The 22,288-nt window shown below is 37.5% G+C and overlaps 1 protein-coding gene across 1 annotated transcript in view; it reads left to right on the forward strand.

Moving 5' to 3' along the window:
• Nucleotides 1–20,598, forward strand: part of LOC109210755 — a 93,448-nt gene extending 72,850 nt beyond the window's left edge. Inside the window, exons 50-63 of the mRNA XM_019374216.1 lie at nt 37–113; nt 3,760–4,213; nt 4,287–4,373; nt 8,148–8,300; nt 8,395–8,579; nt 9,718–10,251; nt 10,374–10,551; nt 10,655–10,797; nt 10,882–11,008; nt 11,524–11,745; nt 15,375–15,731; nt 19,124–19,282; nt 19,433–19,720; nt 19,885–20,598. Coding sequence (XP_019229761.1) covers nt 37–113; nt 3,760–4,213; nt 4,287–4,373; nt 8,148–8,300; nt 8,395–8,579; nt 9,718–10,251; nt 10,374–10,551; nt 10,655–10,797; nt 10,882–11,008; nt 11,524–11,745; nt 15,375–15,731; nt 19,124–19,282; nt 19,433–19,720; nt 19,885–20,010 — 3,090 coding nt within the window. The 3' untranslated portion in view covers nt 20,011–20,598. The remainder of the gene's footprint in view (nt 1–36; nt 114–3,759; nt 4,214–4,286; nt 4,374–8,147; nt 8,301–8,394; nt 8,580–9,717; nt 10,252–10,373; nt 10,552–10,654; nt 10,798–10,881; nt 11,009–11,523; nt 11,746–15,374; nt 15,732–19,123; nt 19,283–19,432; nt 19,721–19,884) is intronic.
• Nucleotides 20,599–22,288: the final 1,690 nt, after the last annotated feature.

Genomic DNA, 22,288 nt, shown 5'->3' on the forward strand with positions numbered 1-22,288 from the left:
CCTGCTCTGATCAGCTTTTTTCCTTTATGCAAACAGGACCCCGTACTCATCTTGGATCTTACGAGTAACAATCATGCTTCTTCATTTTCTATGGTTCACCAACAAAGGAAAAGGTTTGTATTGCTTGACGTAGAAGTATATTCACCAAGAAGTGGCTCATTGAGCAACATCCTCACTGTATTTTTTTTTTTTGGTGTTCAAAGTTGGCCACCAGCAAAAATTGCCATCAATATAGAGCTTAGATAAATAATTGAAAGAAACAAACAAATAAATACATCAATCGATTAATTATACGTCAAACCGGAGTAAGTTGGGGTTTGGCTATATTAATGCTTTGTGTAAAATAAATATACACTGTAGCAATTATAATAATACTTCATTCACTATAGGATGCAGCGAGAAATCTATTGACAACAAAATAAATAGATAGAAAGTTTAGCATGGTGCTCTGTCAAATTATTCCCATTGGATAAACTCTGTGGCAAATTCTTTCATAAAATACAAGGCCCACTAACAATTTTATCAAAGACGTGCAAAGCATAACACCCACCCTAATGCAAAACTATATAGGCAGAAAGCAAAGTAAGGACAACAATAAATTTAAACTACTCTTTTCTAGTCTTATTAGTAACTGCTTTGAATTACTATTAATAATGATAATAATAATATTGTTATTATTATTCTTAGTATTATTGTTGTTAAGCAAAAGAAAAAATTCTGGCCTAGAATCAAAAGAGCCTACAAAGTAGTGATTTTCCTTGTTTTGAAAATTATTTAGGAAATGGACATTGGGCTACTTTAGCCTCAAAAGCTAGCTCATGAGTTGAGGATTGCCCGAGACTATATAAGGAGACTACAACTCATTCCCTCAACCAATATGGGATGCTAACTCTATGACAGCAAAAGTTTGAAATGTATTGTCTATGTTTATTAAAATTTTTGGGTTTGAATGAGAAAATGTTCTTTCTTCATTCTCGATACTATCATATGCGATACACATCCATGCAATTTAGTCAGACGGAGAAGTCCGGTTTGACATTCCTTGCACTATCAAATGACTAATCTAAATCAGTAGTTGTCAATGAGATTTCCTGTTCTCCTAATGACCTTTAAGAAAAATAATTCGCATATGATCTTAGTAGTCTGACGAGAAGTTTTATCAATGTGCTTCTCACTTATCGCATGTAAGGTGCCTGTGTGGTAATCTTGTGCCTTTCGGTTTCCTCCCTTTCTCTTCCTCTGAGTGGGAGATGGGTGAACCGGTAGAAGCTAGTTCCATTTGGTGGTTTTCAATCTTGTTTCAGGAGTTACCAAGGTAGACCTCAGTCTTTCCATTACACAAGAGCTGCATTTTTTAAAACAACAACAACAAATTCAGTGATTTCCCACAAGTGGGGTCTAAGGAGAATAAGGTGTATGCAGCCTTACCCCTATCCTGAAAGCGTAGAGAGGTTGTTTCCTATAGACCCTCGGCAGGAAAAAGGATGAAAAAAAAGTAATGGCAACACCAAGATAATAAGACCGAAGCTAAAAAAAGCAGTTAGACTCTAGGTAGTAATAGCAATCTATGAGTAAAAGGATATCATGCTAACACTAACGCTAGCAAACTGAGTAAGACAAAGAGAAACGCTCGACTACCTACTAGCCTTGTACCCTAATCTTCGACCTCCACACCCTCCTATCTAGGGTCATGCCTTCAGTCAATTCCAGCTGCGCCATGTCCCGCCTAATCACCTTTCCCCAAGACTTCTTAGGCCTACCTCTACCCGTCCTGATACTTACAGGGCTAACCTCTCACACCTTCTAATTGGGCTTCTATACTTCTCCTCTTAACATGTCCAAACCATCTCAACCTCGCCTTCCGCATCTTATCCTCCACAGGGGCCACTCTTACCTTATCCTGAATAACTTCGTTCATTATCTTATCTAACATGGTGTGCCCACACATCTATCTTAACATCCTCATCTTAACTACTTTCTTATTCTGGACATGATAGTTCTTGACAAGCCAACACTCTGCTCCATACAACATAGTCGGTCTAACTACTACCTTGTAGAACTTACCTTTAAGTTTCAGCGGCACATTCTTATCACACAAGACACTGGAAGTGAGCCTCCACTTCATCACACAAGACACTGGAAGTGAGCCTCCACTTCATCACACAAGAGCTGCATTTCTTACATAAATTAATTTATACTGAAAAAGTTATGTTTCTACGCCAAGTGGAAAATAGGTCTCTTTGTGCGTTTGTATGTGCTCCTATGCGCACGCGCGCTCACACACGGCACACCATAATTTTTCTCTGTAATTATCTGTTTGTGGAGACTATGTGATACTAGTTTGTATGTGTTAGATAGTTATGTGTAAATAATCCTAGTCCCATATGTAGAAGGAGTAGAATATATATTATATATATATAGGGCTTATTGTATCATTGTTTATGAATAGATTTTTCTCCCGTGCATTCTCACATGGTATCGGAGCTTTAGTGAGAAAATTATTGTTGTGCGTCATTCCAGCGACATTCGGGAAGAAAGATCTCTTCGCCGTGCAATTTTCCGGCAACTTCGTCTTGTTCCCAGGGTTCATCACTGTTACGGTAGTACTGTGCATATACCAGTACCCCCATTAGATTCGAAACCCTTGTGCGACGAAACCCCAAAAATCCCAATCCCATCGGAACAAAAAAGTCAGTCACCGTGCATCTTTCCAGTTGACGACTCAAGATTGAGTTGCGTTATCTCCCCACTGGTAAGTGTTGTGCGAAAACCAACACTACCATCTTCGGAAAAGTCAGGCGTCAAAACTCCAACCAATCGCTTCGGCAGAAAGTCCCTCACGCGCCTCCACGCGCCGCCAGAACTAGGGCCGTCGAGCACGTATGACACACGCGCCGGCTTGTGGAGCGCTTTCCAGCCAAGATTTTCAAAAATTTCTTTAGGACAGTTGTTTCGTGGGTGATTCCGATTCCACCAGTACAATTTCCTACGGATTCCGAGAAGTTTGGAATTTTCCGGCGGGCTACAATAACTTTTCCGGCGCGTGTGAGCCATTCCAGCCACTTTTGACAAAACTTGTTCAGGACAACTTACTCGTCCAGTGATTCCGAGCCTACCCATATAAATTACATAAAATTCCGACAACTTCTATTTTTTCCGGCGTGAACTGTGCACTTTTTCCGGCGTGAACAGTGATTTTCCAGCGTGAACAGTAATTTTCAGAAAAAGTTTGTGTTTTTTGGTGGTGTTTTACAACCTATTTTTTAGTGTGGATTTCGGCTTAGTGTCACTATTTTCAAATTTCTCCGGCGATTTTTCGGCCAACTTCTGTTTATCAACATGGTTTTGTTGCTCATGGGGAGTCTAATGGCCTTGTATGTCGCTTGCTCTGGTCACTTTATGGTCTAGAGCAGTCTCCTCGAGTCTGGTTTGGTAAGTTCAGCATGTGCTATCCAGGTGTTTGGAATGACTAGTGATCAGCTTGCAGATATTTTCACCAAGTCCCTCACTGGTCCTTGTATTAGTTACATATGTAACAAGCTCGGTACATATGATTTGTATGCACCGGCTTGAGGGGGAGTGTTAGATGGTTATGTGTAAATAAAAAAACTTGTCCTATATGTAATAGAAGTAAAATATGTCATAATCCTATATGTAGTAGAGTAGAATATGTATTATATATAGGGCTCATTGTATCATTGTTAATAAATAGATTTTTCTCCCGTGCATTCTCACTGTATGGAATCATGCCTTGTACAGGAGGTTGCGGATTAGTGTTGAACGTGACATAGGAGGAACTACTGCTGCTCCTAAAACCATACGGTTCTTTGTTCCATATTGGATTAGCAATGACTCATTCTTGTTTTTGGCTTATCAAGTTGTGGAAATTGAGCCATTGGAAAGTTCAGATGTAGATTCACTTTCACTTTCCAGAGCTGTTAAATCAGCTAAACTAGCATTGAAAACTCCCCCTACTTCAGTGCTCAGTAGACAGATAGGTGCAAGGAAAAACATTCAAGTACTTGAAGTTATTGAAGATTCCAGTCCAACACCCAGCATGCTTTCTCCACAACACTATGTTGGCCGCGGTGGTGTCATGCTGTTTTCATCGCGTAATGATGCCTATCTTTCATCACGGGTGGGCATTGCTGTGGCTCTTCAAAATTCTGAGAATTTCAGTTCTGGGATATCTCTTCTTGAGCTGGAAAAGAAGGTAACATGGATAAATTTTGGGTGATTCACAATGGCTAAAATTACGACTCTCATTAAACTTGGCTTTCCTGCAGCAACGTGTTGACGTCAAGGCCTTTGGTGCGGATGGATTTTATTACAAGCTTGCAGTGGTACTGCGCATGACTTCAGACAGAACAAAGGTATTCTTAATTGTCGTTACTCCTTGTCATGTTGAGTGGTGCTTAGTGGTGAATAGACTGCAGGTTATTTGTCCTGCCAAATTGTTTTCAAAATGCATGTCATTTAACCAACTTTGTCACAAATGTATTTCAGCTTGCCCAATCATATAAGGAAACCAGTCTAGAAATTCTATGCGAAGTTCAAAGTTCTTGATGAATTTTTCTTTTAGAGAAGGGCTTCAATGTGGTTTAGTCCTCTCACGGAATACGTATATTCAATAATAAAATCATAGGCAAAATTATTGGATGTGAATTAAAACTGAAGTCTTGGAAGTTGCAACATATTCTTCAAAATCATTCTGTCATAATCTGCTTCTATACGTGTTCTGATGTTGCATTTAATGTTATAATTCCTAATTTCTTCTTGCTTTTCCTAGACCTTCCAGAAAACAGAGTTTTGATCTTTCAGATGTCACTCAGTGGAAATCCATGATACACTTTATTTTCTAGCATTACATTGTCAAAGAAGAAAGATGTTTGGCTGCTAAATGATCCCTCAGCTACTTGAGAGAGCCTCTAAGTAATCAGCCCACAAACTCTCCATGATTTTTTTTCTAGTAGAGAGGATTTTAACTTCTAAATAAAAGCCATAATAATTATCCCATAAACCCTCCATGATTTTTTTCTAGTAGAAAATATTTTAATTTCTAAATAAAAGCCATAGGAATAGAAGTTCAAAGAAAATTGCCAGCATCAACTGTGATCAGGTTTATCCAAACAGATCTCTGAATTTCTCTGATGGCAAGCATCTGATCTTTCATGAAACTAATTTCACCAGCTCCAACTGCTGAGTTATGGAGAAGAACAGTTTATAATGAAGCAACAAAAGAATTACAAGGGTACAAGGAGATTATATGACACTGAGAATAAAGGTAGACTACAAGTAACAAAACCTGTCTGCAGAGCAATGAGAAAAATAGAATTAGAGAATGGAGAGATCATAGGATCCAATGATGATGGATTGCTAAAGAAATACATAAGAAATTGTCCCACATTATGGATATCTTATCTATCATATGGATAGAATAATTTGAATGAATAGGAAGTCCATATTGGAGCTCAAAAAGGTAAGATGATTCTTTAGAACCAGAAGTAAAACAATTGGTTTAAGTTTATTGGCATGAGACTCTTATAAAGGTGTAAGTTCTAGGAGTAACTGTATATCTGCATCATCTGTTGTGCCCAGATGATGAACTTATTGGTACGCGTTTCAAGCTTATGAAGTTCTATACACTAAGCTGATGAACAAAAAGAGAAACAGAACAAAATAAGAGAAAAAGGACTTCTTTGATTGGAGAGTTGAGGGAGCTTTCCCGTATGGATATAGGAGCTTATTTGAGTAGTCAAGTATCATGCACTTGATATACGACTACATCAAGTAAATGCATTTCTATTAATACTAGTGTCCATGTTCGTGCGTTGCACGAATATCGTATATCAATATCACAAAACGCGTACTTTAAATAACAAACTTTCAACTCCATAGGAATTATAGATATAATTTTTAAAGTTCAATAATCAGTTTCCTAAAATTAATTAATTTAACCAACTCATCAATAAAATTTTCGATCCTAAGCACAAAATGGAATTAAATATTCTAATTACAAAGTTGTACAATTAAAGTTGTAAAATAAGTTAAAAGAATGCAATAAAGTGGGAGACATAGTTTGTGTTAGGTTGTTCTTCAAACAGCCTGCGATCTTATTACTCTGCAGCATGCACGCCTGTCAACAAAAATTGCCACATAGGAGAACCTTTGAGTAACAAAATTATTTAACATTATTTTCTTCAAGGATTGTATTACAACTACAACTGAATCCTGATGCCAATATTGTCCACTTTGTGATTATTGTGGAAATAAATATTAATCATCTTTAAAGGGTATAATAAAAACCTCACATGTAAAATCGAATTTCTCAGCTTTATACAATTTAAACCATCAATGTATATAAACAAAAGGAAAAATATAAATAACAAAACATAGTTGATTAATATTTTTCTGAAAATCATCTTTAAGCAATAGTAACACGAACCAAAACAAAATTATAAACACAAGAAACAGTAGATTAGTTTTTTTTTTCTTCTAAAACCATCTTTATGCAAAGAACAACAAAAATAGATAAAAAGCCTTCAGACTTAAAAAAGAAATCTTGAAATAAATACGCAAAGTTTTAACATCTAACATCTGTAAAAGCAATACATGCAGACGAGAAGCTGGAGTGCAGAATGAAGCAGCAAATTGACATAGGATTCAATGATTGGTATTTGTTTGAGGGTTAGCTATGTAGATTTGTCCCCTTAAAAGGAATTTGAATTTATGCTGAATTCTTGCCAGCATAATGTGAATAGAACATTATGGTCAAAAAAGAGGTGAGTGGCCAATTTAATTTAAGGAGAGAAAGTGGCAGTAGGCAATTTAGTTAGCGTTTTTGTTTTATAGGCTATTATTACAACTACAACTTTTGATATGTATTTTCTTCCAATGAGATTCTATTTCAGTGACTTATCCCTCATCTGGTAAAATTCTTTGTCATAATATCTATTCCTACCCTTTTGAATTTTTGAAATAATCAATCGTTGGCCAAAGGTTGTAGATGTAGGTGTATGAGTTTAGGACTTCAATAATAAGTAGGACATAATAACTCAAATAACGAAAACATAGGAACTTAATTAGGATTAGAAGTCCATGATTCGTGCAAAGTTGTAAATATACAATTTTATCCAATATAGAATTATCTTTTGAAGAAGTAATTTATCTTTTAAGGACATAAAAGTCAATCAACTTTTCAGGGATATCTTCGTCATGCACATTTGGTGTTTAACATTCGTGCTTTTACAATAATACAGATATATTTACAGCATGTAGGCCTCTTCTACTAGCTGGCTAATCCTACCACGTATGACATTTTGTCACTTGGTCACTTCTTCTCCTCCTTCTATGAGCTTCAATTTTAATAAAATGAAAATAATCTCGTTAAGAAATAGAGAGGAAAAAATTTTCCTCAGCCAGATCTAGTAGGGAATACCTGGCTTGAGTATTGAGTGTGAGATCCCTACTTACCCAAAGCGGACAGAAAGAGAAATATAAAATGCTATTTAAAAACATAAGAAATGGCCATCTTCCTAAAGCTTTTAAGGTTTTATCATGATGTTTGGTAAGTCCAAAACATTTCAGCTGTTACCTCATACGACTATGACATGTCTAGCCCATTTGCCAAACACCAGGTTTGTGTATAACTGTATATTAGTATAACTATGGATTGATTAAAAGAAAATGATATGTTAGCCCTCGTTCATTCGGGTATTAAATTAAAGTCACGAAAAGGTCAAAGAAAAGCTATGTTAAAAGTAGGACTTGGCTTTACAGGTCTGGAAAAGACAACATATGAGTAGAAAATTTTCTTTCGGTGAAATTTTCTCAACAATAGGCATCATATTAGAAAATTCCTAACTCCCAACTTACAGAGTAGCAAGCTTTGAACCATCAGGATGATACGAAAGTTACTCTTGGTACCAAGTTGTTAGGAGTCGTGACATCAAGAGAAAAAGAGAAATATTGTGAAGAAATGATAGTCTTTGAAGGATGTGCACAGGAAGTATTTTTATATCCGTACTTACTGGCTGAGTCGAAACATGTAATATCCATGTATTCTGAAGTATCTGATTCTTGAAGATGTCAAATGCAAGAAACGACTGAGATGACTATTTAATACTGAATGAGTGTTCCATCTGCAGGTCGTCCATTTTCAACCACATAGCTTATTTATCAATAGGGTTGGATGTAGTGTGTGCCTGCGTCAGTGTGATTCTCAGTCAGTGGAATGGATTCATCCTTCAGATCCTCCAAAACATTTTTCATGGCAGTCTACTAAAGTGGAACTTTTAAAGGTTGGTATATAATCAACATTCGCTTTGCTGTTATTCATAGTCTCCCTCAATACAAAAGTTAATCTGTTATTTCATTCTTATTTCTCTTTCTCAGTTGCGGCTTGATGGATATGATTGGAGTGCACCATTTAGTGTTGATAGTGAAGGTGTTATGTGTATTTGCTTGAAAGATCAGATCACTGATAACCTAATGCATCTCAAGGTTGAAGTGAGGAGCGGAACAAAAAGTTCACGCTATGAAGTCATACTTCGTCCCAATTCCTTCACCAGTCCTTACAGGTTTGACTGTTATCACATCCTTCCATTCTGATGCTTCTTCTCTCTGGAGTTTTGACATTTAATTCTTGAGTCATTAATTTATCCTGTTTGAGGTGTTTGTGTTGTCATTACTTCATTCTAGTGAGAATAGCACCGCATGTTTGGTGTCGCTATGATAGTGTTCTTAAATACCATTGATATTGGATGAGCTAGAAAATCCTCTTTTGTAAGCTTGAGATAGAATATCTCCAGTGGATAGAGATACTAAGGCTGGTAAAGCTTGTCTCTCTTTTTTTTCCTCCTCTTCTTGGGGAACGTAGATATATTTGGTTGGATGATCTCAGTTTCATCTCAATAGATGTTCTTATGTTATCTTTTGCTTATCCTTTTTTACAGCAAACAATAGCTTTTGATGCCCTGTTTGGGTCCGATTATTTCTGCTGCTTTAACTGTCATTTTTATTAAATCGGCCTCTGTAATAGTTTTTGGTTAATATGCACAAAAAAAAAAAAAAAAAAAAGAAAAGAAAAAAGAATTAGTCATCTGGTTTAGAGTAAAAATATGGAGCAAATGCTTTCAACTCTAGAACTGGAGATATAGAAGTGGTAGCTATGGATTAGAAGAGCCGTCGTCCCGATCATATACCTGCAGTGAAAGCAATTGAGAAAATAAAAAGGAGCCCATTCATTGTGACTGATATAGAGGTTATGTCTGCCTGCAGTGCGGTAAGGCACCATCCTGTTGTGCCTGCAGCCAACGCCGGCGTGTCAGCTTAGTTATCCTCATCAGACCTGCTCTAGATCCCAAGTCTCCATGGTCGTTCTTTTTAACATCTCTTTCTATTCTTCTAAGTAATGCTATCAGTCACCTCGGTGCTGCTTCATTCATTATGCTCTTAAATTTCATGAGTTAATTATTCATTGGGATGAGGAGACATGTTATTCTTTTGGGTCTTGCTGTTTCTCCTTTTTTCAGATCACATAAGTTCCATTGTCATTTATGGAATGGCTGGCAGGATATAGGACTGTTAGAATTGACCATTCGCACTTCTTCCAACATTTTATCTCTCTTTACTTTCAGTATCTGTCATTAAAATTATCAACTTGGAATATTCTGTCATGACCTTCTCTACCAAATTACTGACAGTTTGTGTTCACAGGGTTGAAAACCGCTCATTGTTTTTTCCTATACGTTTCCGGCAAGTGGATGGTGCTAATAATTCATGGAAATTTCTTCCTCCCAATGCCTCGGCTTCCTTTTCTTGGGAAGATCTTGGTCGAAGACGATTGTTGGAGGTCTTGATTGATGGATCTGATCCTGCAGCATCACTGATTTATAATATTGATGAGATATGTGATCATCAGCCCATCCATGTCTCTGGAGGACCTGAGAAAGCTTTACATGTCATTATCCAAAAAGAAGAGAAAGTTAATGTAGTCAAAATCAGTGATTGGATGCCTGAAAGTTCAACCTACGCTATTTTGAATAGAAGTCCTTCTTTATTACCCTCTTCTGGAACTAGTTCTGTGTCTCAGCAAACACTTTCTAACACAGAAAGTGAATTCCATTTCATAGTTGAGGTCGGAGAGCTTGGATTATCAGTTATTGATCATACACCAGAAGAGATATTATATCTGTCAGTCCAGAATCTTGTACTCTCATATTCAACAGGATTGGGGTCTGGAGTCAGCCGGTAATAATATATTTGTGCCTTCTATATAGGCGATGGATGCTATACTATTTTACTCCTGTTTAAACTTATATTATTTATCTATGAAGTTACTGATTTAACAGATCTGAAATTTTATTATTCAGGTTAAAAGTAAGAATGAGGGGTATTCAAGTGGACAATCAATTGCCTTTAACTCCAACCCCAGTACTCTTCAGGCCGCAGAGAGTTGGACAAGAGAACGATTATGTTTTGAAATTTTCACTGACGCAGCAATCTAATGGATCATTAGATCTATGTGTATATCCATACATAGGTTTCCAAGTTAGTAGATGAGCCCATTCCTCTTTTATGAAAAGACTGCTCTCTTCTATTCATTTCTGCTATGCTTAGTATTGCTAATATCATGGGGGCACATTTCTTTCAGGGACCTGAAAATTCTGCCTTTCTAATTAAGATTCATGAACCAATAATTTGGCGACTGCATGGGATGATTCAGCAAACCAATCTAAGTCGATTGTACAATACAGAAACTACTTCAGTCTCTGTTGATCCCATAATACAGATTGGGTAAAGGATCACGTTTATTATGCTATTATTTAGTTTCTGAAATGTCCTAAGCTTTTATTATAAAAGGCCTTTTCTTATTGACAGTGTTCTCAACATATCCGAGGTCCGCCTGAAGGTTTCTATGATCATGTCCCCAACACAAAGGCCAGTGGGTGTTCTAGGGTTTTGGGCTAGTCTGATGACTGCGCTCGGAAACACTGAAAATATGACTGTAAGCACTTTCTGGTGCTTCAACTCAGATTTGAATTTTTGTTTGCTGTTTTTAGGGGTTATAATTCTGGGGGTCATTTAGTAGCACTGGATCTACAATCAGGAAACTTAATGCACTTATTGAGGTAGCTTAAAACTACTTATAAAGATGGACCTCTCTAACTTATACAAAAAAAACTACTAAACGAGAGAGACCTCTCTAAGTGCTAGGACCTTTGGTAATTCTCTTATTAGAAACCTGCACCTTTTCGTATATGCAGTCTGCAATCAAGAAGAGTTTCATGTGCTCATGTATTTACTTTGCTTGAATGAATCGCTTGGTAACAATTCAGTCATGATCACCAACCACTTCAATGTTCAGCTAGCATGGTTGTCATTTCTTTTTGTTCTCAATACTAGGACCATCATGTATGGATTGTTTCTTAACTTAGTGGCCATGTCATCTTTGGGCTCCCTTTTGTACCTTAGCTGTTAAGTTGAATCTGATTGTGTGGTTTTTTTTCCATATTATATCAGGTCCGGATAAACCAAAGATTTGTGGAAAATGTATGCATGAGGCATAGTGTTATGATTGGTAGTGCTATCGCGAACATTAAGAAGGATCTTCTTAGCCAACCTCTCCAGCTACTGTCTGGTCTTGATATATTAGGCAATGCCAGTAGCGCACTTGGACACATGAGTAAAGGTGTTGCTGCGTTATCAATGGATAAGAAATTTATTCAAAGCCGACAGAAACAGGTTCATCAATGTCTAACTTTTCTCTCATCTTTTTTCTATTTTTGTGTCTTTCCTTTCTGAAATTTGCTAAAGATGCATGGAACTTTCTCTCTTGAACAGCAATAAGTATTGTGAGAATGCACGGGAGAAAATATTATTAATTAATATTGACAATGATACAATATATATATATATATACTACTCCTAATACATATGGGATTAGGGTTATTTACTACTATTTAACTATCAAAATAACGCTCCCCCTCAAGCTGGTGCATATAAATCATATGTACCGAGCTTGTTACATATATAACTAATACGAGGACCAGTGAGGGGCTTGGTGAAAATATCAGTAAGCTGATCATTCGACTTCACAAATTTTGTAGCAATATCTCCCGAGAGTATCTTTTCTCTAACAAAGTGACAGTCAATTTCGATGCGTTTAGTTCTCTCATGGAACACTAGATTTGACGCAATATGAAGAGCAGCTTGATTATCACACACAAGTCCCATCTGACTAATATCACCAAATTTCAACTCCCTGAGCAACTGTTTGATCCAAATTAGCTCACATGTCGCCATAGCCATTGCTCGATATTCTGCTTCTGCACTAAACCGAGCAACCACATTCTGTTTCTTGCTCTTCCAAGACCCCAAATTTCCTCCTACTAAGACACAATATCCAGACGTAGAACGTCTATCAGAAGGTGATCCTGCCCAATTAGCATCTGAGTATCCAACGATCTGCTCATGGCCTCGATCCTCAAACAATAAGCCTTTGCCTGGAGCTGATTTTATATACCGAAGAATGCGGACAACTGCATCCCAATGACTATCACAGGGAGAATCCATAAACTGACTCACAACACTCACAGGAAAGGAAATGTCAGGTCTAGTCACTGTGAGGTAATTTAATTTACCAACCAACCGCCTATATCTTGCAGGATCGATAAGAGGCTCCCCCTGTCCTGGTAGAAGTTTAGAATTCGGATCCATCGGAGTGTCAACAGGTCTACAACCTGCCATTCCTGTCTCCTCAAGAATATCTAAGGCATACTTCCTTTGTGAGATCACAATACCTGAGCTAGACTTAGCGGCCTCAATACCCAGAAAATACTTTAATCTGCCCAGATCCTTAGTCTGAAAGTGCTGAAAGAGATGTTGCTTCAACTTACTAATACCATCCTGATCATTGCCGGTAATAACAATGTCGTCAACATAAACGACCAGATAAATACAGAGATTTGAAGCAGAATGTCGATAAAATTCAGAGTGATCAGCTTCACTACGAGTCATGCCAAACTCCTAAATAACTGTGTTGAACTTAACAAACCAGGCTCGAGGAGACTGCTTTAGACCATAGAGGGACCGGCGCAACCGACATACAAGGCCACTAGACTCCCCCTGAGCAACAAAACCAGGTGGTTGCTCCATATAAACCTCATCCTCAAGGTCATCGTGAAGAAAAACATTCTTAATGTCCAACTGATAGAGAGGCCAATGGCGAACAACAGCCATGGATTGAAAAAGGCGGACTGATGCAATTTTAGCCACGGGAGAGAAAGTATCACTATAATCGAGTCCAAATATCTGAGTATACCCTTTGGCAACAAGAGGAGCCTTAAGTCGATCAACCTGGCCATCTGGACCAACTTTGACTGCATACACCCAACGACAACCAACAGTCGATTTACCCGAAAGAAGAGGAACAAGCTCTCAAGTACCACTCGTATGTAAAGCAGACATCTCGTCAATCATAGCCTGTCGCCATCCGGGATGAGACAGTGCTTCACCTGCAGACTTAGGGATGGAAACAGAGGACAAAGATGACACATATGCACAATGGGATGATGACAGACGATGGTAACTTAAACCGACATAGTGAGGATTATGATTAAGTGTGGACCGTATACCTTTTCGTAGTGCAATCGGTTGATTAAGAGGAGACAAGTCCGCAATATTATCAAGGTCAGGTCCAGGACGTGAATCAGCTGGGCCTGATGTTGGGCGCGGACAACGATGATAAGTCAGGAGTGGTAGAGCTATAGAAGGTTGAACTGGACTAGGTGGTGACACTGGAGCTATAGTTGTGGAACTGGACTCGGTGGTGGCGCTACAACTGGAACTGTAAGTGGTGGAGCTATGGAGGAAGATGAATGGGAGATAGTGACTGAATCTCCAAAAGAAGGAACTGGTAGCATCTCAGAAATATCTAAGTGATTAACTGGACCTGTGAAGTATGATTGGGTTTCAAAGAAGGTAACATCAGCAGACATAAGAAATCGCTGAAGGTCAGGAGAATAACATCGATATCCTTTTTGCGTTCTCGAGTAACCTAGAAATATGCACTTAAGAGCACGAGGAGCTAACTTATCTTTTCCTGGAGTAAGGTCATGAACAAAACACGTACTCCCAAAGACACGGGGCAGAAGAGAGAACAAAAGGTAAGTGGGGAAACAGGATAGAGAATGGAACTTGATTCTGGATAGCTGAAAATGGCATACGATTAATAAGATAACTAGATGTAAGAACTGCATCCCCCAAAAACGCAGCGGAACATGAGCTTGTATGAGTAGGGTACGAGCAGTTTCAATAAGATGTCTATTCTTTCTTTCAGCTACCCCATTTTGTTGGGATGTGTACGGACAAGATGTTTGATGAATAATCCCATGGGAGTTCATAAACTGCTGAAATGGGGAAGACAAATACTCTAGGGCATTATCACTACGAAATGTGCGGATAGAAACCCCAAATTGATATTGAATTTCAGCGTGGAAGGTCTGGAAGATAGAAAGCAACTCAGATCGATTTTTCATCAAAAATATCCAAGTGCACCTGGAATAATCATCAATGAAACTGACAAAGTAGCGGAATCCCAAGGTAGAACTGAATCGACTAGGACCCCAAACATCTGAATGGACTAAAGTAAAAGGTGACTCTGCTCGATTATCAAGACGCCGAACTTCTTTAATGTTTTCACTGTCCAGTTAAACAACAACAACATACCCATTGTAATCCCACAAGTGGGGTCTAGGAGGGTAGTGTGTACGCAGACCTTATTCCTACCTTGTGTGGGGAAGGAGGTTGTTTCTGATAGACCCTCGGCTCAATGGGAACAAAAACATAGCAATTAATGTGATTTGATGATTGATTACAAGTCATGTAAAATTGCTAAAATTTATAAAACATAAATCTTTGTTTTTACCTTATCTATGATGTGCATGTTGTGCCGCAAAAAAACAGGGATGCCTGGGAACAAGAAAATGCTACAATTGAAATCATGTGGGATGGTGCACTAAGAATTAACATGTTATTGAGCAGGAATCTTTTTATATGGTTTTCCTCTGTCAAACTTCTTTAATCTTTCAATGCTACTGAATAGCAATTAATGTGATTCGACCAATAATTTACAAGTCATATTAAATTGACTGAAATTTAGAAACTGTTAGTCTTTAACTTTACCTTTTTCTATAATGTGCATGTCTTCATCTTTATTGACATTGTAACACTTCCAGGAAATGTTAATGTCCCTCCTAAAATGTTACATTACTATTATGTTGTGGAATACACTGGGTTGTTGTTGTTGTTGTTATTGTGGAAATTTAGTTCTGGTTGATATTCATTCTCTCTGGCCTATTCTTTTGTTTCAGGAGAGCAAAGGTGTGGAGGACTTTGGTGATGTTATTAGAGAAGGTGGAGGAGCATTTGCAAAGGGTCTCTTTCGAGGTGTCACTGGAATTTTAACCAAACCCTTGGAAGGTGCCAAAGCTTCAGGAGTTGAGGGTTTCGTACAGGGTGTGGGGAAAGGGTTAATTGGTGCTGCTGCTCAACCTGTTAGTGGTGTCTTGGATCTTTTGTCAAAAACAACTGAAGGTGCCAATGCTATGAGAATGAAAATAGCATCTGCTATTGCTTCTGAAGATCAACTCCTTCGAAGGAGGCTGCCTCGAGTGATAAGTGGTGATAATCTTGTTCGACCCTATGATGAGTATAAATCACAAGGACAGGTAGAGAACTTGGTCTACTTTGCTGGAGTGTCCCTTGCTTTCCTTTTCTTTCCTACTTTATGACATTCTAATATGCTTGAACATGAGATTCATAACAGCAATATGCTACACATTAAGTGGGACAAGCTACTAAAGACCCTTGCTTCCTTTCTTTCCTGCTACTTGACTTGCCAATATACTCGATCATAAGATTGAATAAGGAAAAAGTACCAAATATTTGAAGCATATAAATAGGAATAGTACCCGTAATGTAAGTCTTAACTGAGAGAGTAGGAATAGTACCCTGAACTTGGAAGTATGGTGGATGATAGGTCCTTCCAATGGTCAAACCATTGTAGAGCAGAGAACGTATGGCATTTTTGGTGTAATGCACATTAAGATTCATGAGAGAGACTTAGGCATGACTACTATTGTCAGTTCAAGATTGTTTTTGTGACGCCCATGACGGAGGGCGGGCCAACGAGAAAGGGTCGAGCTGGACTGGCATGCTTCTAGGCTGGCAAGCCTCTGAAGAAGGGTTCCCGTATCGGAATGGGATAGGAAAGTGAAGAGCTTTATAAGGCATGACACAGGTTCACATGATATGCATGCTTTTGAGGCTCGATGTGGGCGTATCCCGAAAGACATCCGAGTGGGCCCTAGGCTGAAAGCCAACAATACATACCATGGGCTTGGGTCGTACAAATATGGTATCAGATGCGAATCTTCCTCAGTACGATGGTGGGGCTGAGGAGTCCCAAGGGGGGTGAATGTGACGCCCATGACGGAGGACGGGCCAACGAGGGCGGTTCGAGCTGGACTAGCAAGCTTCTAAGGAAGGGGCACATGTCACCTTAGGCAAATCCCACATCGGAATGGGAGAGGAAAGTGATGAGCTTTATAAGACATGACACAAGTTTACATGGTACGCGTGCTTTTGGAGCTCGATGTGGCGTAGCCCAAAAGACAAATCCGTGCGGGCCTAGGCCCAAAACGGACAATACGTGCTATGGGCTTGGGTTGTGATAGTTTTCTGTCCAACTAATTGGTGGTTCTCAATATAGCAGTCTGAAGCTTCGTGTTGTACAAATTTTGCCATAGCAAAAGGTAAGAAGTAAGCTAAGACATACTGCTGAGATTTCTCTAAAGCCATGGTATAAGAGTCAAATAACAGTCGTAAAGTCAACGTCATTTTCTCAACAGGGAACAAGTAACAGAAGAAATATTTTTCAAAATTAAACACATTTTATTTCCATCTCTTTAAGCCTTATTTCTAGTGCAAGCAAGAAGTGCATTGCTAGTAGCGGTCTCTTCAAGCCTTATTTCTAGTGCAAACCAGAAATTCATAATTGTGTTAATAGGGGAAATGCAAGCATAACTAAATATTTTTCCTGGGGGGTTTGCATATGATCAACTGATTAAGTTCCGAGCTTTAAGTTTCTGGTTATTCTGCAGTTACTCTGACAAAGTGTCAACTTATAGTATATTTGTCACTACTGTCCATGTAATTCGAGTAATCTTCTTAAAGAACCAGAGAACTTTTTCTAAAGAGAACTTTATATTGCCTCTGTCCCATTTTATGCGTCTCCATATGATTGAACACAAAATTTAAGATGCTAACTCACTTGTGTATTTATTTGTAGCATTGAAAAATTACTTTGATCGAGAAAAAAATACATTGAAACTTGAAAAAATTCAATTTCATGAAATTCTTGAAAGTTGTACAACCTAATATCATCAATGTTGTACTGTCAAAATTTTAGAATGTCCTAAAATAGAAAGAGTATCATATGCATTGGGGAAGTAGAAAGGATTTTCTATCCATGACCATAAATTCAAGAAAGGAAGCAATTTTTTGCAAGCTCGGTTGCACGTGCTTTATCCCTAAGTTACATTGCTTGCCTGGTGCTTCATAAGCGTTGTCTTAAAGAGGGTGACACCAAAAAAAATAGATCAAAGTGAGAATAATTATTAAGGAAATGTTATGAATGAGTATGTTGGTCACCAGAAATAGTAAATTAGAAATTTAGTATGAGAAAACTAGTCACTAGAGCTGAATTAAAAATTTCAGATTACATCTTTGCATCTAAATCAAAAACCTTAAGTGGCTGTTTAACTTGATATGATTTAAAAAATTCAAAAATTACATCTTTGCTTTTGAATCAAAAATCAGAAATTGTTGTTTTACCCGATTGACATGATCTTTGTGGAAGTGTGTGACCATCTCATCTAAATGCTTAAGCTGTTAGAGAGAACACACTTTTATTTATGTCTTCAACAATTTTTACTTTATATATTTCATTTTAGTTGCTTTTATTCCTTTGTCCTTATAATTGTTATTTGCTTTCTGTAGTTCTTTATTTTTTGGGAAATTACGTATTTTGCACCCTAAACTTGTCCGGGAAAGTCACTTACACACCTAAACTTTGTGAGTGTCCTGGAAAGAAGAAGAATTGATTTTTCTTTGTTCCTTCTTTTTGTAAATGAAAAGAGGTTTGAAAGTGGTAGGGAGAAGATGTGCGGCTCAGCTCCAGGGGAAATGGAAGAAACCGAAAGAAGAAAAGGAAAAAGAGAACGAAAGAAAAGAAAGAATAAAAAGAGAAAGAATAAGAAAAATAAACTAAAAAGTAAAAAGGTTTTTGTTACACTTGACGCAACTAATTAAGTATAATTAGTTGTAACGTCCAATGAAAATGACATATGCACAATTTGATGAGTTTTCAACATTTTTTCGCTTCTCGCACGCCTTCAGTAAGGTGAAAACAATTTCTTGGCTACATCACCTCTCATGGGATGTAACTGACTTTTTGGGATAAGTTTTAGGTATAAACTATGTATTTTCCCATTATTTTTTCTTGCATTACATGTATATTTTAATTTTCCATTCAGCCTTTCTTCGCTAAAATAAACTCTTCAGTTACATTTTATGCTTTAAGCCCTGGTAGAATATGGTTCTTTTCTACACTTCTGCAGTACCATGTTCAAATATTTATGAGAATAAGTTAAATTATGTGATATAGGCTTCAGAGTTGTGTTATAAGAAAACATCAAATATAGTTGTTGGGTCTGAACCAAATTATCTTCCAATTAAAAGGAAAAGTAAATGGGTATCGTAGGAGCTAATATTTCATGAGTAGCTTGCCAAAATTCTGAATAGGCCAACAAAAAGTGTGGTAATGCAAAAGGTGAAACTGAGGTAGTGCATGTTGATTGATATACATAAAGATGCAGATAAAAAAGTTGCTACCAGATTTGAACTTTCTTCTATGCGGACTACATGAATGAAGTCTTTCTTGCGCATATTGTACCTGTTTCCGTGCTCCTCCTGTTTGCTTGTGACTTTTTATGGCATTATTTGTGGGTTCAGATTTACATTCAGGTGTAAACTAAGAGTTACTCTCGTCTTTGTGAAGGCAATCTTGCAACTAGCAGAATCTGGATCATTTTTTGGCCAGGTTGACCTTTTTAAAGTACGTGCGAAGTTTGCCTTGACCGATGCCTATGAAGACCATTTCATGCTACCTAAAGGAAGAATAATTCTTGTTACTCACCGGAGGGTTATTCTGTTGCAAGTAAGTGAATAAGTCAAATCAGTTGAATAATTGAAAAGGGATTAAAACTCTTTTTTCATCCCAGCATTCTTTCGCATCTGAACCCTTTTCCTGCACTGTTTTGTGCACTTATCCTCAAACTGAAAATAGTTTCTACTTTGTCATTGGCAGCAACCTTCAAATCTTATTGCACAAAAGAAGTTTAATCCGGCTAGAGATCCATGTTCAGTTTTATGGGATGTCCTGTTGGAAGACCTGGTGACAATGGAATTGACTCATGGAAAAAAAGATCTTCCAAATGGTCCCCCTTCACGGCTTATAATGTATCTACAAAGTCGTTCTCTGGAGGGAAAGGACCAGGTTCGTGTCATAAAGTGTCATCGTGAATCTAATCAAGCATTTGAAGTTTATTCTTCTATCGAGCAAGCAAGAAATGTTTATGGACAAAGTCAATCAAAGGTATATGTTTATGATTTGTGTAAGAAATTAAGTGCACTTTGTGATCGACTCCAGCTCAAATAGGCTACTGAATAATGGAAGATGCATAACCATGTGATTATTGCTGCTAATATTTGTTTATTCATGTATATATGTTTGTGTAATTGTTTCCCCCTGATCTTCAGGCATTGGTGAAAACAAAAATGACTAGACCATATTCTCCTATTGCTGATGTGGCCAGCGCTGAAGGAATTTGCACCTGGTCTCCTCAACAGATGCCTGCTTCGACTTTTGGAAGCAGTGAGCAGTGAAGGAATAAACAATGATGGTAGCAAAAAAGTGAAGGATGTTATCACCAACTAATATCGTTTCAAGTTAGCTATACTTTTCCATGGCTAGAATAGCACAACACCCGCAAGGTACGAGTGGCAATAAGCAGGACTAGTCAATTTGCATCTTCACATTAGAAATGCTTGTATATATGTGTATCAGCCTATCTGGTAGATGTGCTAGAAAGTTTTTAGGAGCAGATAAAACCCTGGAAACTTGTACAGCTTCTTGCGTCCCTTTTATACCTGTACTATAAGTAGTAGGTAGGTGGTGGCCTGAAATCCCATAAGCCAAAAAACATATACAAGTAAGCTTCACCATGCTCCATTGCTTAGAAACTGTACAGCTTGTGATTTACCTTATATATCTCCATTAGTCCTAATATTTCCTTAGATATACGTCGCCTACGTATTAAGTCAAAACCTGAGTTTTTCGAAGGGAATTTTTTTGTAGCAATTCCGTTGATGTTGTTGACTAACTTCTCAGCAGTTGCAAGTGAATTTCATTTATTGTTTGCTATTTTCCTGCTGCGTATGTTCTCCCTTAAAAAGGTAAAATGTTTCTGTTTGTTTCACGCCAGCTTCATCCCCTACTCTTTCTTCTGGAATAGTTTAGGCTAGAGATACAAGCTGCATTCTATAAATATATGGAACGCTATGTGGGGATCACCCACTTTAAGAGCATTTGTGTCTTTAAATACTTTATCCACATATTGTCAATCCATGTATTCTTATTCCAAATTATGTTCTGCATTAAGTAATACATAGATTTCTGCATAAGTTAAAATATAATACCCTAGCAAACACTGAACTAATTCGAAGTTTTTTTCTTCTTAAAATATTAACCAAAGATTATTAGTTATGTGAATATCTTTTTCCCTTATGCAGCCAATTAAGGATTGTATTATTTACGGAGGAATTTTGTAATATGGTTATTCTGCTAATGCAGCGATTAGTAATACAAAGATTAATAATGTAAAAATGACACATGCAAGAATTATAATAGGGGAGTAGTACAGTGATTATTTCTTTAATGATTGATATATTACAAATTAATATGCAATATATGAAAAGGAAGTAACAAACATTGTATAACTACTGGTGACTTTTAAGTAGAGATTAGATCTCCTTAAATCCAATCAACATTGTACAAATTAATGCTGCATTTTTATCTAGAAAGTCATGGCGAACCAATGAGTATTGGTTAATAGGTTGTTTCTTATGGACTTATCAAATTTCAGGTCAACCGGAGCCTGTCAAAAAAATCTTACAATATCGGCATATACTATACACACGAAAAAGTGGATATAATCATAAATTCGTATGGCATGACCAAGAAACACCATAAAATGAACCCAGAGCCATGGCGAAGCAATGAGTATTGTTCACTAGGTCGTGCTGCATTACTCGAAACGTCATAAAATGAACCCGAAAGTCTTCGCAAAGCCATATATATTGGTCACTATGATGTTTCCTATGGAACTATAAAAATTTAGGCCAATTGAAGTTCGTGAAAAAAATTCTAAAAATTAGGATGTATTAATACACACCAATAGTAGATACAATAACAAATTCATGTTACATGGCCATAAAATGAATTCCGAAAGTCATGGCAAAACACTAAGTATTGGTTACTAGGACGTTTCTTAAGGACCAACGAAATTTCAAGTTAATCGGAGTGCGTCAAAGAAATTTTACAAAATTAAAACGTACTAATATACACGTAAAACTCGATATAATCATAAATTCGTATTGCATGATCCCGAAATGCCTTAAAATAAACCTCAAAGTCATGGCGAAGCAATGGGGTATTGGTCAGTACGCCATGTCTTAGAAGGCTATGACTCTAAGTTTCGCGTCTTATTTTTTTGCGTGACTGCTATTTATTTAGGTGCAAAGAGCCTAAGCGGTCAAGCTATTATATTCCGAGCCTGCTCTCCATTTCCACCGTTGATGCAATAGAAGCTCTTAATGCAATATCTGGTGGTGAAGACATTCTCCTATGGACCTACAAAAGTTCAATCGAAATTGAGTTCGTCAAAGAAATTCTACCAAATTCGCATGTATTAATACAAACAAAAAAAAGTTGATATAGTCATAAATTTGTGTTGCAAGACCCCCGAGATGCCGTAAAATGAACCCGTACTATAGACCTACAAAAATTCAAGCCAATCGGAGTCTCTCAAAAAAAAAACTACACAATCATAAATTCGTGTTGCATGACCCGAAGCGCCACAAAATGAACTTGAAAGTCATAGCA

Source organism: Nicotiana attenuata, unplaced genomic scaffold (genome assembly GCF_001879085.1).
Source record: "Nicotiana attenuata strain UT unplaced genomic scaffold, NIATTr2, whole genome shotgun sequence".
In the NCBI taxonomy this organism is placed as follows: Eukaryota; Viridiplantae; Streptophyta; class Magnoliopsida; order Solanales; family Solanaceae; genus Nicotiana; species Nicotiana attenuata.